This window comes from Amblyraja radiata, chromosome 1 (assembly GCF_010909765.2).
Source record: "Amblyraja radiata isolate CabotCenter1 chromosome 1, sAmbRad1.1.pri, whole genome shotgun sequence".
In the NCBI taxonomy this organism is placed as follows: domain Eukaryota; kingdom Metazoa; phylum Chordata; class Chondrichthyes; order Rajiformes; family Rajidae; genus Amblyraja; species Amblyraja radiata.
This window is the reverse complement of record NC_045956.1, coordinates 121,083,676-121,100,319: the sequence shown is the minus strand read 5'-3', so window position 1 is coordinate 121,100,319 and position 16,644 is coordinate 121,083,676. Positions and strand designations below refer to the sequence as shown.

The 16,644-nt window shown below is 43.4% G+C and overlaps 1 protein-coding gene across 1 annotated transcript in view; it reads left to right on the top strand.

Moving 5' to 3' along the window:
- ipo11 (importin 11) overlaps positions 1-16,644 on the top strand; it is a 345,030-nt gene that overhangs the window by 172,700 nt on the left and 155,686 nt on the right. Inside the window, 1 exon segment of the mRNA XM_033029972.1 lies at positions 14,998-15,077. Within this exon segment, the coding sequence (XP_032885863.1) occupies positions 14,998-15,077 (80 nt within the window).

The window sequence follows — 16,644 nt, the reverse complement described above, 5'->3', positions numbered from 1 at the left end:
CCCCTCAGATTCCTGTTAAATCTCAGATGCCTCGTCAGCAGCTGTTAGTCCTTTCACCTTTTTGTTATTTTTAGTATGTATAATTGTATGTTTTAAATGTTTCTTAGTATGTCTTATGTGGGGGGGGGGGGGGGGGGGGGGGAAACCATTTTTTAGTCACTTACCTGGACAGAGATGCGACTTTTCTCTGTGTCGCATCTTTGCCGGCCCCTCGCGGCCTACCAACTGGATTGGCGCGGCCAGAGCTTCAGCGGCGGCGCAGCACTGAATAATCATCGTGGAGTGGGGCAAAGCCTTGCCGGGGATCGTCGTCTGTGTTGGAGCTCCGGAGTGTTGGGTCTGCTGGCTTTAACACCGTGGAGATGTGGTCTGCGGAGCTTCTAGCTGCGGGCACTGACATTAACATCGCGGAGGCCTGGGATCTTTTGCTCGGCCTGTGGCCTTCAGAAGCTGCGGTCGATTCGGAAAGCCGCGAGCGTGTTCCTCCATTCCGACGCTGGAGTTCCGATCATCCCGGCGAGAGGGCCTTTACATCGGGTCGTCCGTAGCGGCGACTGGGGAGGGTTGAAAGGCCCCGACGACAGGTGAACAAAGAGGAAGATGACTGAACTTTATTGCCTTCCATCACAGTGGGAAACCTTGATTCCAATGTGGTGACTGGTTATGTTAAACTCTATCGTTTATTGTGTTTTTATTTGTATGGCTGTATGGTAACTCAAATTTCACTGTACCAATTGGCACCAATAAATGTGAACTTGAACTTGAAACATAAAAAATAGGTGCAGGAGTAGGCCATTTGGCTCTTCGAGCCAGCACTGCCATTCAATATGATCATGGCTGATCATCTAAAATCAGTACCCCGTTCCTACTTTATCCCCATATCCCTTGATTCCTTTTGCCCTATGAGCTAAGTCTAAATCTCTCTTGAAAACATCCAGTGAATTGGCCTCCACTGCATTCTGTGGCAGAGAATTCCACAGATTCACAACTTTCTTGGGAAAGCTCTTGGAATGAACTTGTACCGTGGGACAGGGCTTTAAATGATAGTGCCCAGGGAAGTGTAGAATAAAGTGTCCTATGGATACACGTACATAGTTCCCTGAAAATGGTTACAGAGATGAACAATTCACATGCAACAAACTTTCATTAGCACCAAAGAAATAAACATAGAAATTAAGTGCAGGAGTAGGCCATTCGGCCCTTTGAGCCTGCACCGCCATTCAATATGATCATGGCTGATCATCCAACTCAGTATCCCGTACCTGCCTTCTCTCCATACCCCCTGATCCCCTTAGCCACAAGGACCGCATCTAACTCCCTCTTAAATATAGCCAATAAACTGGCCTCAACTACCTTCTGTGGCAGAGAATTCCAGAGATTCACCACTCTGTGTAAAAAATGATTTTCTCATCTTGGTCCTAAAAGACTTCCCCCTTATCCTTAAACTGTGACCCTTTGTTCTGGACTTCGCCAACATCTGGAATAATCTTCCTGCATCTAGCCTGTCCAATCCCTTAAGAATTTTGTAAGTTTCTATAAGATCCCCCCTCAATCTTCTAAATTCTAGCAAGTACAAGCCGAGTCTATCCAGTCTTTCTTCATATGGAAGTCCTGCCATCCCAGGAATCAGTCTGGTAAACCTTCTCTGTACTCCCTCTATGGCAAGAATGTCTTTCCTCAGATTAGGAGACCAAAACTGTACACAATACTCCAGGTGTGGTCTCACCAAGACCCTTATTATAGAGGTGTACAAAATCATGAGAGGAGTAGATCGGGTAGATGCACAGTCTGTATTGTTGGACGAGTTGGGCCGAAGGGCTTGTTTCCACTGTATTAAGATATATTGTAAATAACTGGGGTCTCAGCACCGAGCCTTGCGACACCCCACCAGTCACTGCCTGCCATTCTGAAAAGGACCCGTTAATTACTACTCTTTGCTTCCTGTCTGCCAACCAGTTCTCTATCCGTGACAATGCCCTACCCCCAATGCTCTGTGCTCTAATTTTGCACACTAATCTCTTGTGTGGGACCTTGTCAAAGGCTTTTTGAAAGTTCAGGTACACCACATACACTGGCTCCCCCTTATCAATTCTACTTGTTACATCCTCAAAAAATTCCAGAAGATTAGTCAAGCATGATAACCCCTTCATAAATCCATGTTTACCGACTGATCTTATCAATGCTTTTCAAATGCGCTGCTATAACAACTTTAACAATCGACTCAAGCATCTTCCCCACTACCGATGTAAGGCTAACTGGTCTATAATTCACCGTTTTCTCTCTCCCTCCTTTCTTAAAATGTGGGGTTACATTGGCTGCCCTACAGTCCACAAGAACTGATCCAGTGTTGAGAGAACATTGGAAAATGATCACCAGTGGATCCACGATTTCTTGGGCAACCTCCTTGAGTACTCTGGGATGCAGACCATCAGGCCCTGGGGATTTATCTGCCTTCAGTCCCAACAGTTTACATAACATAATTTCCTGACTAATGTGGATTCCTTTCAGTTCCTCCCTCCCACTAGATCCTCGGTCCCCTGGTATTTGAGTCTTCATTAGAGGGAACCAAAGTACTTGTTTAACTGTTCTGCCATTTCCTTGTTTCCCATTATAAATTTACCTTTATCTGTTCGTAAGGGACCTACCTACATTTGTCTTCACTACTATTTTCCTTTTTACATATCTAAAGAAGCTTTTAGAATCAGTTTTTATATTCCTGCAAGCTATCTTTTATGCTCTTTTTTTCTCCCTCTTAATTAACCCCTTTGTCCTCTATTGAGTTCTACATTTCTCTGGCCAATTTATATGCCTTTTCCTTGGATTTAACACTATCCTTGATATCCCTCATTAGCCGCGGTTGATTCGCCTTCCCCATTTTAGTTTTTCGCTAGACAGGGATGAACAATTTTTGGAGTTTATGAGGTCTTTAAATCTTTGTCATTGCTTCTCCACCGTCAACCCTTTAAGTATAATTTGCCAGTCTATCCTAGCCAATTCCCATCTCATACCTTCAAAGTCTCCTTTCTTTAGGTTCAGGACCGTCTCTGAATTAACCGTCAATCTCCATCCTAATGCAGAATTCCACTATATTATAGTCACTGTTGCCCAAGGCTCTTTGCACAACAAGATCGCTAACTAATCCTTCCTCATTACACAATACCCATTCTAGGTTGGCCTCTCCTCCAGTCGGTTCTTCTACACATTGGTTTAAAAAACCATCCCATATACATTCCCGGAAATCCTTCTCAGCGATGCTACAAATTTGGTTGGCCCAGTCTATATGTAGATTAAAGTCACCCATGATAAAGTCACCACATTTGTGGAATTCCCTGCCACAGAGGGCAGTGGAGGCCAAATCACTGGATGGATTTAAGAGAGATAGAGCTTTGAGGGCTAGTGAAATCAAGGGATATGTGGAGAAGGCAGGCACGGGTTATTGATTGGGAATGATCAGCCATGATCACAATGAATGTTGGTGCTGGCTCGAAGGGCCGAATGGCCTCCTCCTGTACCTATTTTCTATGTTTCTATGTTTCTTTAATAACTGCTGTACCTTTGCTACACGCATCCCTAATAACCTGTTATGCTATGCCTATGAGGAAAATAAATTATGGTTAAAATTGAATTATCAAAATATCATGAATACTAAAATTCTAAAGAACACTCAAAGTATTTGTAAATGTCACCCAAACCTGAGGATTATATTTAATTCCAGCTACTAATTTTCCGGCTCCAAACTCCCAGCTCCTAATTTTAAAAATCTGCATACCACATAAGCCGACAGAGCATCTTGTAGAAATCTTCCAAATTAAAACAACTTAATTGCTTGAAGCTGCTTATTTCCCTGTTGTGCTTAGCTTTTCTAGATGGCCCAGAGTCTGGATAACACACAGTATTGAAGCCTCGTCTAATGACGTAAAGATTTGATTTCAAGTCCATACCCTCAAATAATTTATTTAAAAGCGTTAAATAGTCTCACCAAAATGAATCTCATTTGGTGCTATCTGCTTCCATGTTATCCTGTCAGTCACTTGATTAAACTTCCTGTGGATAACATTTAAATATTTTTGAGTTACCCTCAAATATATGCAAATATGATGCCTGACGTTTGACAGATTTTTCTTGCATATTGTATAATGACAATGTTTTAAGTCTAGAACTATTTGTACAGTGAATTCACATTTTAAGATGAATCTGGAATAACAGGAAATTATGAATTCATTTACACATTGTATAATCTTTCCTCATACCAAAACTTAACCAAGAATATCTAAGACTGCTTTCTCAGGCAGTAGAAATAACAAGAAGGCAGGTTAGAAATGATCTGCACTTCAGCCAATACACCACCTACCTCCCTGGGAATATCTACCCATGTCCCTGCCATTCTTCAGCCCCCAACTTCCAATCCAAGACACACTCTAGTCTCTGATTCCCAGCCACACACCCATCCCTGGTCTTAGTCAGACTCTGGCTCCCAGCTGAAAATCTGGGCCTCATCCTCTTCGTAATCTGGCTACACACCAGGTTACGTTCCCCCTGTATCCTGGTCATGATCCTGGCCTCGCTCTCTTCCATTTGCACAACTTGCTGCCATTTTCTTCTTGCTTGTTCGGACAACTGGCCCTGCTTCTACATACATCAGGTCGCACTCCCATGATACTCCATTCCTCCCCTTGGACATGTTCCTGCCAAATTCCCACAGCACAAAGTGCAAAGTGGATTGTTCCCAACCATTCGGTGATGGTGGATGTCCAAAGCAGAAGCAGATGATTTTGGCTAGTCGGCTACAGCAATTATGAATGTTTGATAGAAAACGTGGAGATTGACCCTCAATTGGAGGTGTCATCTTTGGACATTTTGTAAATTGGCTTTTGGCATTCCTGCCCGCCATTGATCCATAATTATGTTGCATGGATCTGCCTTTGGTTGTAGAACAATGTCATACTTCTATTGATAGAACCCATGACTATTTACTGAGAGGTTTTGCTTATTACATGAAGAGTAGTTAAATATGCATACCTCAGAAGAAAATAGACAAACCTCCAGAAATACACGGACAGGATAGGTTTAGCGTGAAATGGGCTAAAAGCAGCCAGGTGGGACGAGTGTAGTTGGGTAATGTTGGTCGGTGTGGGCAAGTGCTGGACCAAAGAGCCTGTATGATTCTATGACCCTACGGCACTATATCCCAATAAAAAGCCTGAAAGCATAATTTACTGAAGGATCATCTATTTTTTGCAAAATCTTTCAATATTTCACAAATATTTATTCTAACCTGTAAATGAAGCTTAAGAAATAGAAAGTTTCCATGAACGGTAAATAAAACAATGTATAGTCATCCTACTATATATTATATTTTTTCAGTAAAATAGCTGATCTTTTATTTCAGCACAATTTTTGTGGACGGAATACATTTTTCTTATTATTTTAAAATCCGTCAAGCCTTTTTTAAAAATATGCTCAAGAACTAGAGGGCATAGGTTTAAGGTGGGAATGAAAAGTTTTATGGAAACAAGACGGCAACTTTTTCCACACAGTGGGTATGTGGAATGAGCTGCCAGAGGAGGGAGTTGTGACAAGTGCCATTCCAACATTTAAAGGCCATTTGGACAGGTTCATTCTGAGGAAGGGTTCAGAGAGATATACTAGACTAAGTCAGACCCTTTGGGTCCCTGTCACACGGGAGGCCTGGTTCCGCAACGCAATATTCCACCACTCACTCATAGCCCCCAACTGCGGAGACGCGGCTCATTTCCCCATATACCCCAGCAATCCCTCCCGCTCCTCTTCATCCTCCTTCATTCCCCTCTCCTCATCCCCTCACCCAATATCTCACTTCCTCTCCTTTCCCCTGCCCTCAGTCACTCCCTCCCTACCCTCCTCCTATTCTATCCCTCACCTCCCTCACTCCTCACCTCCCTCTATCCCCCCCACTATCCCTCCTCACCGCTCCCACTGCCCTCCTCTCCCTCTTTTCCCCTCTCCCTACCTCCCCCTCCTCTTTATTCCCCCTCCTCCACCAATCTCACCTCCCCCACTTTCCCCCCTCTCCCTCCATACCCCCGTCATACCCCCTCCTTTCTCTCAATCCCCACACTCTCCCTCATCTCCCCAGGATCTTTCCCTTCTCCTCACCTCCCCCAATCCCACCCTCACTTCTCTCTCCCTCTCTTTTCCCTTATCCTCAGTCACTCCCTTCCTCCATAACTCCTCTCCCCACCCTACCCCTCTCCTATCCCTCTACCCCCCACCTCCACCACTACTCACCTCCCCTATCCCCTCCCACTATCTCTCCTCACCTCCCCCACTGCCCTCCTCTCCCTCTATTCCCACTCCCTACCTCCCCCACTCCCTCCCTCACCTCCCTCTATTCCCCTCCCCCACCAGATATGAGACAGGAAAAAAATGAAAAAAGAGGAAGAGATAGATTTCTCCGTGAAACCTGCGGATTTTGAAATTCGGCTAGACTCCACCGAAGCCGCGGCCCCATTATCGTGAGGCCTCAGCGCCTCCTGGATCGCCGCGTACAGCCCTGGCCGGGGCCTCGCGGGTAGAAGCCCAGGTGGACGAAGCGTTCAACGGCGCCCGCAGGTAGGGACCACAGAGGCCTTGAAGTGGGTCATTGACAGCGGTGAAGCCTCGCGACGATCGGGTCATAGCGGCGGCAATGCCCCACCGAACGCCAAAATCTGCGGATTCGCGGAGAAATCTCTTGCCTGCCCACTCTCCCTCCTCACCTCCCCCACTTTCTCTCCTCTCCCTCCTTATCCCCTCTTCTCCTCAATCCCTCTCCTCTCCCTCAATCCTCCCCCTCACCCACCTCACCTCCCCAGGATCCCCAGGTTGCAGCCATCGGCCTCAGAGCCAGCCTTAGCGCCCATGCCCCAGATCGCCCCACCAGCTCTCCATCCGGCAGAGCATTAGTGATGCTTACTCCATTGCCGCTCCTTCAGCTTTATATTCTCCTCGCCGGTATTTTCGGACAAACTTTGTGTCTGCTTCGTTCTTTAACGGGCAACTCCATTACAATACCATCGATCGGAACAAATCGTGTTGCTCTTGAGAATGGTGAGTAAGGTGGCGAAATATCATAGCGCTATCGTGTACCGTTTTTGCGCAAATAGAAAAACCACGCAAACTGGAAGATAACAAGATCAGAGTTTTAGTTATGTATAGATAGATAGAAGACAGACAGAGACCAGGCGCAAGCAAATGGGACTAGCTTAGATGGGGCATCTCGGTCTGCATGTTGGGCCGAAGGGCTTGTTTCAATGCTGTATGCCTGCAGCCATGTGGGTAGATAATTCCAAATATTCATTAGCCTCTCACCTTGATTGGCTGGCCTCTTATTTTGAGACTCTGATTCCTGGTTCTCGACAACCCCAACCAGGGAAGATGGTGTTCATGTGATTGTGCGTCAAGCCCTTTAAGAATTTTATACATTTCAATAAGATCATATCTCATTCTTCCAAAATTTCTTAGCATACAAATCAAGTTTGCTTGATCTATCTTTGTACATGATGTTCCAGCTGAGGAATCAATCTGGTGAACTGTACACAGCATTCCAGTTGCGGTATCATCGCAGTTGAATAATTGATAACCATAAGTGCATGACAGTGAGCAGCTTTGATATCCACGAATAAATGATCGGTAGTGCAGAAGGAAAGGGTGGTATTTGTGCTGTGAATCACAATGTGGTTGTATTTATTATTAAATCCTACATTTTAATGGTTGAATAATTCAAAATGAAAATGGATTAGCATTGCAAAACATATTGGCTTAATTTAAAATACAGATTAATGAGAATTAATTTTGGTATACCATAATGTTATAGATGCAGACATCTTAAGTGTCATTGAATGGAGGATATTTTCTTCTTTCTAGTTAGTGTTCTGTGTTAAAAGATAATATTTAGAGTCATAGAGTGATACAGTATGGAAACAGGCCATTCGGCCCAACTCGCCCACACCGGCCAACAATGTCCCAGCTACACTCGCCCCACTTACATGCGCTTGGTCCATATCCCTCCAAACCTGTCCTATCCATGTACCTGTCGAACTGGTTCTTAAACAATGGGATAGTCCCAGCCTCAACGGCCTCCTCTGGCAGCTTGTTCCATGCACCCACCACCCTTTGTGTGAAATGGTTACCCCTCGGAGTCCTATTAAATCTTTTCCCCCTCACCTTGAACCTATGTCCTCTGGTCCTCGATTCCCCTACTCTGGCCAAGAGATTCTGTGCATCTACCCGATCTATTCCTCTCATGATTTTGTACACCTCCAAAAGATCACCCCTCATCCTCCTGCGCTCCACGGAATAGAGACCCAGCCTACTCAACTTCTCCCTGTAGCTCACGCCCTCTAGTCCTGGCAAAATCCTCGTAAATCTTCTCTGAACCCTTATAAGCTTGACAATATAACATGGTGCCCAGAACTGAACACAATATTCTAGATGCGGTCTCACCAACGTCTTATGCAATTGGAACATGACCTCCCAACTTCTACACTCATCTCCACATACCTTGACTCCATCCTATCCCCCTTGGTCAAATCCCTCCCCACCTATGTTCTAGACACCTCAGACACTCTCCGCCGCCTCCACGCATTCCACTCTCTGGGCCCTCACCCCCTCATCTTCACCATGGATGTCCGGTCACTCTACACCTCCATCCCCCACCAGGATGGCCTCGGAGCCCTCCGGTTCTTCCTCGACCAGAGGAGCAACCTATACCCAGCCACTGACACTCTCCTCTGCTTAGCGGAGCTGGTCCTCGCCCTCAACAACTTTACATTTGACTCCTCCCATTTCCTCCAACCACAAGGCGTAGTTATGGGAACACGCATGGGCCCCAGCTACGCCTGCCTCTTTGTCGGGTACGTTGAACAATCCTTGTTCGAGACGTACCAGGGCCCCATCCCCGACCTCTACCTCCGTTACATTGACGACTGCTTTGGGGCCACCTCCTGCACCTACACACAACTGACTGACTTCATCCACTTCACCACCAACTTCCATCCGGCACTCCAATACACCTGGACCATTTCCGACACTTCCCTACCATTCCTTGACCTCACCATCTCCATCGCAGGGGACAGACTCCTGACTGACATACATTACAAACCCACTGACTCACATGGCTATCTGGACTACACGTCTTCCCACCCTGCCCCCTGTAAAGACTCCATCCCCTACTCCCAATTCCTCCGCCTACGCCGCATCTGTTCCCAGGATGAGACATTCCATACCAGGGCATCGGAAATGTCCTCGTTCTTCAGGGAACGGGGATTCCCCTCCGCCACCATAGATGAAGCTCACACCAGGGTCTCATCCATACCCCGTAACACTGCTCTCTCTCCCCATCCCCGCACTCGCAACAAGGGCAGAGTCCCTCTGGTCCTCACCTTTCACCCCACCAGCCGGCAAATACAACACATAATCCTCCGCCATTTCCGCCACCTCCAACGTGACCCCACCACTCGCCACATCTTCCCATCTCCCCCCATGTCTGCCTTCCGCAAAGACCGCTCCCTCCGCAACTCCCTCGTCAATTCTTCCCTTCCCTCCCGCACCACCCCCTCCCCGGGCACTTTCCGTTGCAACCGCAAGAAATGCAACACCTGCCCATTCACCTTCCCCCTCGACTCCATTCAAGGACCCAAGCAGTCATTCCAGGTGCAACAAAGGTTCACCTGTATCTCCTCCAACCTCATCTACTGCATCCGCTGCTCTAGATGTCAGCTGATCTACATCGGTGAGACTAAGCGGAGGTTGGGCGATCGTTTCGCCGAACACCTCCGCTCAGTCCGCAATAACCAACCTGACCTCAGCACTTCAACTCCCCCTCCCATTCCCAATCCGACCTCTCTGTCCTGGGTCTCCTCCATTGCCAGAGTGAGCAACAGCGGAAATTGGAGGAACAGCACCTCATATTCCGTCTGGGGACCTTGCGTCCGGATGGCATTAACATTGAATTCTCCCAATTTTGCTAGTCCTTGCTGTCTCCTCCCCTTCCTCAACCCTCTAGCTGTCTTCTCCCACCCTCCCACCCGCCCGCCCTCGGGCTCCTCCTCCTCCCCTTTTCCTTCCTTCTCCCCCCCCCCACCCCCCATCAGTCTGAAGAAGGGTTTCGGCCCGAAACTTCGCCTATTTCCTTCGCTCCATAGATGCTGCTGCACCCGCTGAGTTTCTCCAGCAATTTTGTGTACCTTCTATACTCGATACTCTGATTGATGAAGGCCAAAGTGCCAAAAGCCTTTTTGACCACCTTATCTACCTGCGATTCGACCTTCAAGGAACCATGCACCTGTACTCCTAGATCCCTCTGCTCTGCAACACTACCCAGAGGCCTACCATTAATTGTGTTGGTCCTGCCCTTGTTCGACGTCCCAAAATGCTACACCTCACACTTCTTTGTATTAAATTCCATCAACCATTCCTCCGCCCACCTGGCCAATCGATCCAGATCCTCCTGCAATCTTTCACAACCATCTTCACTATCTGCAAAACCACTAACTTGTGAATCATCAGCAAACTTGCTAATCTTGCCCTGAATGCTCTTATCCAAATCATTGATGTAGATGACAAACAGTAATGGGCCCAGCACCGAACACTGAGGCACACCACTAGTTACAAGCCTACAGTCCGAGAAACAACTTTCCACCAACACCCTCTGCTTCCTTCCATGGAGCCAATTTACTATCCATTCAGCTATATCTCCTTGGATCCTATGCGATCTAACCTTCTAGAGCAGCCTACCATGCGGAACCTTGTTGAACACCCTACTGAAATCCATGTACACAACATCAAAAGTTCTGTCTTCATCAACCTTTTTGGTCAGGTCTTCAAAAAAAATCAATCAGATTTGTGAGACACGACCTCCCACGTACAAAAACCATGCTGACTATCCCTAATCAGCCCTTGCCCATCCATATGCCTGTATAACATATCCCTCAGAATACTCTCCAGTAACTTTCCAACTACAGATGTTAAGCTCACCGGCCTATAGTTCCCAGCATTTTCTGTGCAGCCCTTCTTGAAAAGTTGATGGTGTACTCTTTCTAGAGTACACTTTAGAATGTACTCTTTCTGTAACTTTCTATAAAATTAAACAATGTTTGCAGGACTGAAGTTTTATACACCAAGACTGACTTTGGTTTTTATGGTATATTTAGCAGGCCTCTTTAGGACTATTGTTTTTAAGCTTGCATGGAAGACTGTCTCTCCTAAGATTGGTATTAAGTACCAATGGAGTCTTCAGGCATTCCAGGGCATCATTATTTTCAGGCCTTCTATGAGACAAGAAAAGGATATTGCACAACTTGTTCACAGTATAATTTTATTTAATATTTCAAAGGAACTGTGTCTTCGTTTGTTTATTTGTTGGATGGATGGTGTTGCATACATTGTGAAATTTCAATTACCGTAGCTGCAGAAGGTGCCAGGGTATTACTTAACCACAGGGCATATTTTTAGCTCCAGATTTGAAATAGTTTGACAATAAGAATAAGCTGCATATTTTGAAACATATTGCATAGGCACATTCTGTTGTTTTCCCTGCAAAAATAAAAATGAGGAAAACAAGAGGAATGAAGGGTTTCGGCCCGAAACGTCGCCTATTTCCTTCGCTCAAGAAGGGTTTCGGCCCGAAACGTCGCCTATTTCCTTCGCTCCATAGATGCTGCTGCACCCGCTGAGTTCCTCCAGCAATTTTGTGTACCTAAGAGGAATGATCTGTTTGATTATTTTAGTGGAGGGAGATGAGTGGTGATGTTGGTCGGGACAGCAGAATATCTTGCTCATTTAATAGTGCCGTAGCATTACTGAATCCTGTTAATGAATCGAAAAAGTTAGAAATTAATTAAGTTTGATGTCTTATCTGAACAATAAACAAAAAGATGATGCAAAAGGTTTGTGTTTGTTTTCTAGGAAAGGTGCAAAGTGCCTGCGCAGGCACAAAATGCTAAATTAAAATGTAAAATATTTATGTGTAAGAAGCAATTGCAGATGTGTGGGAAAGAACTGCAGATGCTGGTTTACACTGCAGATGGACACAAAATGCCAGAGTAATGCCCCTGTCCCACTTAGGAAACCTGAACGGAAACCTCTGGAGACTTTGCGCCCCGCCCCAGGTTTCCGTGCGGTTCCCGGAGGTTGCAGGTGGTTTCCGGAGGTTGCAGGTAGTGGAAGCAGGTAGGGAGACTGACAAAAACCTCCGGGAACCGCACGGAAACCTTGGGTGGGGCGCAAAGTCTCCAGAGGTTTCCGTTCAGGTTTCCTAAGTGGGACAGGGGCATAACTCAGCGGGTCAGGGAGCATCTCTGGAGATAAGGAATAGGTGACGTTTCGGGTTGAGACCCTTTTTCAGACTGAGTCAGAACAGAGGGAAACTAGAGGTATAAATAGGTACAGAACAATCAGAGCAGGCACCAATGGCCAAGGAGCCCATAATGGTCCATTGTTGGCTCTGGGGGAGGTGATAACAAAAGGATATGAACAGTGAAACTAGCAGGACGATTAGATGATTAGGTGATAATGTTCATGATTTTGTGTTCATAGGAGCAGTTCCTCTCCATTTCAAAGCTGTTGTCATCTTTGAGGAAAAAAACTCAACTTGTTTTCTTTCTCCTTAGCCATTTGTCCTACTTGGAGTGCAGTGGTGCAAATGATTGAACCATGTTTCTCCTTTGAGCTCAGCTTAATTATCTGAGAGATGTTGAGGAACTACAGTTCTGTGGGAGTAAAGTAGTTATATTTTTTAATATAAAGCAATTGGCAGTGTTGAAATATATGTAATTTTTTAACAGATTGCTCAATTCATCCCTTGTTATTGCAAAAGTAATATGTGAGTCCTATATGAAAAATTCATTATTTCAGAAAGTTGATGAAAATTTTGTCATTTTTGTCATGTAAAGGAGATGGATAATTTTGTTTGTCATTATTATTCTGTCATTTCCACTATTTAGAGCACTCCTGTTTAAAATTATTAAGATACTAATTTGTTATAAAGCTAATGATTAATTGCTCACAGAGCTAAAACAACACATTTAAGTTCTTAGTTCAACATATTAATTTCATGCTGTAAAGTGGTTTATTAATCTTTTTCTATTGGAATAATAATAACCTATGAACAGTAAATTATTAAATACCAGTATGTAATGTAATGGTACCAAATAATGTAATGTAATGTAATGGTACCAAATCTTAATTCATTTTTTTTTTAAGGCAGTTGTTTGGGTCTGCACTCATTTATTTCCCAGTCCTTCAGTCGAACATGACATTGTCTTCTGGTTTATTTTCCACCATTTCTTATACATAAAAGATGCTATTATAATTGTACTGGTTGAGAAAAAAGTATGTCTAATTAACTCATGGATTGTTTCCCAATGCACCTGAAATCCCACACCAGCATTAGAGGCCATAAAACATTTTTTTTTACAAAGAAATGCTTTTTTACACTGTTTCACCATTCACCATTATTAAAGAGTACATCAAGTACCAATTTCTGCAGGATGCAAAAAATAAGCATGTTGCTGTGTACTCTTTTTCTGAGAGTTTAATTGCATTGGAAATATCTTCAAGATATTTGGCATTTACTGGTATGTAATTATAATCTGTGGCAATTTAGATACCTACAATACAGACTATAAAAAGTTGATGCTTAATTCTTCTGGTATATATAACTTTTTCATGTGCAAATTATCTTCAATACTGTCATGCAATCCCTGGTGCTACTAATTATGTTATAAAAAGTAGCATCTCATGCTTTTGGATTTTAATTATTGTTAAAATTAATAAATCTATTCTTAACTTGTTCTTTTACTCTCAACTTTTAAAAGATTTCTCTTTCTTTAGCCTTATAGACTCTTATCTAGTCTTTAGTCTTATGAAGATTCACAACTAAAATGGATTTCTAATTGTGACAAACTGCAGTGATGAAATCCGTAGGAAATTAATGAGCAATAATAATGAAAAACAAACACACTTTGTTTACTCTTTGAGGCAGATTATGGGCTCTATTAGTATGAGTTCATTGCTTGAGAAGAAATTGTACTTCGACTGAGTGACAATTTCAATAGATTTTGTGTAGTTGATGGTCACATTCATAAATGAACTCCGAGCAAAATGTAATGTAATCTAAGGGAGGTAGCTGACTCAAGCTGTAGAACAAATTCATTTATATCTTGAAAATATTTCAAAGCATTATGCTATCGTGTAAGAGTAGGGTGAGAACAAGAAGGAAAGAAACATTCTTTGCAGGAAAAAAACATGAAAACAATTAGAAATGGTTAGCCTAATTAAAATAAAACATTATTCACATAAAATACTTGATTTAAAAAAAATGTATGGTAACAACATTTTTGTAATTGAGTGTAATCACTATCCAGGTGTAGACATTCTTTCAATTTTGTGCTTCTATGTTATACTCATGGGGAGTCCATTGAGGGAACTGGTAATATAACAGCTTTACATTACTTGTGCTTAATGATTTGCATATTTGTATAGAAATCCTGAGTAGATCATTGGTTATATGTGGAGCTGTTGTGGTTAAGTTGGTGACTGCTTTTGTTTTTCGCAAAATAAAGGGCTATGTTTTGGAGTGTGATTGGCTCCAGTTTAATACTTGTACGCAAGATCTTCTGCTTCACCAACAATGGCTGGATTTTATTGTGAGAAATTTAGGAATGCAATTGTATTGTAATCACAGCATGGTGAGGCCATTAATAAATGTAGGTTTTGGGATATCTGAAAAATTAAATGACTTTCTAATTGTGCAGACTTTTCCATTTTTGATAACTGGTTTCATTAATTTTTGTCCCACACTTACTGAGATATTTTTTTCTGTAAATACCTCATGGTGGAGACAATGGCAGGTTTGAATCGTTCAATTATCAGATTGCCAATTAACAATGCCTTCCCTTTTAAAAAAAATCTAAAACGAGTATTTAAATTTACTCCTATTGGCCTCTAATATGTATTTTATGTTTTATTTAATTGCAGAGCTTAGTTCTGAAAATGTAAAGACTTGTTTCCAGATAATAAATGCTTACATTTTCTTGACCTCTTCAGAATTTCTGCAGGTAACAATAAAAATCTTAAGCTATTTTATTAAACAGTTGCATGTACCACAATCAATACCACTCTGGCAAACATAGTTGCATGTAATCACTTTTATAGTTATTTTCTTCTGCTTTTATTGTCAAATCCTTTTGCTTCTGTGAGCCAGTTTCTCAAAATCATGCAGACAAAAACTAAATTTGCAAGCAAAGTGAAATAAATATTAAATAGATGTTTATTTGTAATTAATTTTAAAGTTGAACATTTAATTTATTTCACATTTTCCAAACTCTGAGCATTGTTTGGATTGATTGTCTAGAAGAAGTATATTTTTCACACTGAAGTCTGGCTCAGTCAGTGGCACCTAGGAATAGACTGTGTGACAACCAAGAATAGTTTGGTGACTACTGGAGAGACAGTTGACGGCACAGAAAGACGGCACCCGGGACAGGCTGGGTTAGAACCCCAGTCTGTGTCTTTCGTGAGAAAGACACCCAATAAAGCTACAGAAAGGCCTAATGAACCACCATGGCCTAAAAATCTATCAGGCGAGAATGAAATGCTCGGAGAAGGAGAAAGAGGTGCAGCGCACAGGCCTTGAACCTGGTGAGACGCAGGAGGAGCCCGGCCAGGACTCACCCCACAGAGCCCAGTCCCTCCACGCACTAGAGCCTCACAACCCCTGCAGAGTAGTTATTAAGATGGATGATCCGTGGGCGGTTGCTGCTGGGACGCAAGTCGGGGCCTGATCAACCCCGGCTAAGTCGCCTGGGCGAGGGTGTCTGATGTTGTGAGACCCGAAACACCCGATGACCCCAGGTCACATCACTGAGGATGCGTCCCATCGCATCTAGAAGAGGACATGACTTCAGAATTAAGGGACAGAAGTTTAGGGGTAACATGAGGGGGAACTTCTTTACTCAGAGAGTGGTAGCGGTGTGGAATGAGCTTCCAGTGGAAGTGGTGGCGGCAGGTTCGTTGGTATCATTTAAAAATAAATTGGATAGGCATATGGATGAGAAGGGAATGGAGGGTTATGGTATGAGTGCAGGCAGGTGGGACTAAGGGAAAAAAGTTGTTCGGCACGGACTTGTAGGGCCGAGATGGCCTGTTTCCGTGCTGTAATTGTTATATGGTTATATGTATATTTTTCACACTCAGTGAAGGTTGATTTACGCTTTGCTTTGCAAACACTCAAATATTGTTGTAAATAGATGGTAACAATTTTCTGTTCGTGGAATTTAAGAAATTCCAAAATTTGACTGGTTGAATTGATTGAAAGATACAGCATGGAAACGGGCCCTTTGGCCCACTGAGTCCATGTTGACCATTGTTCACCTATTCACAATTTTGATTCCACTCCCTGCGCACTTGGGGTAATTTACCAGCACTCTTTAAAGTTAACAAATACTTGGCAATTTATCAAAATAGCCCTTTGCTTGCACAAAAGTTAAGAATTGGGAAAAATGTTATTGTTAATAATTCAGCAATAAACTCTTCAAATTACAATTTCATAAAAAGAAAAAAAAATTGTGTTGATAATGAATTTGTTTCCTTTAGAAATGTATTTTTATGCTTTTTCAGCATGGC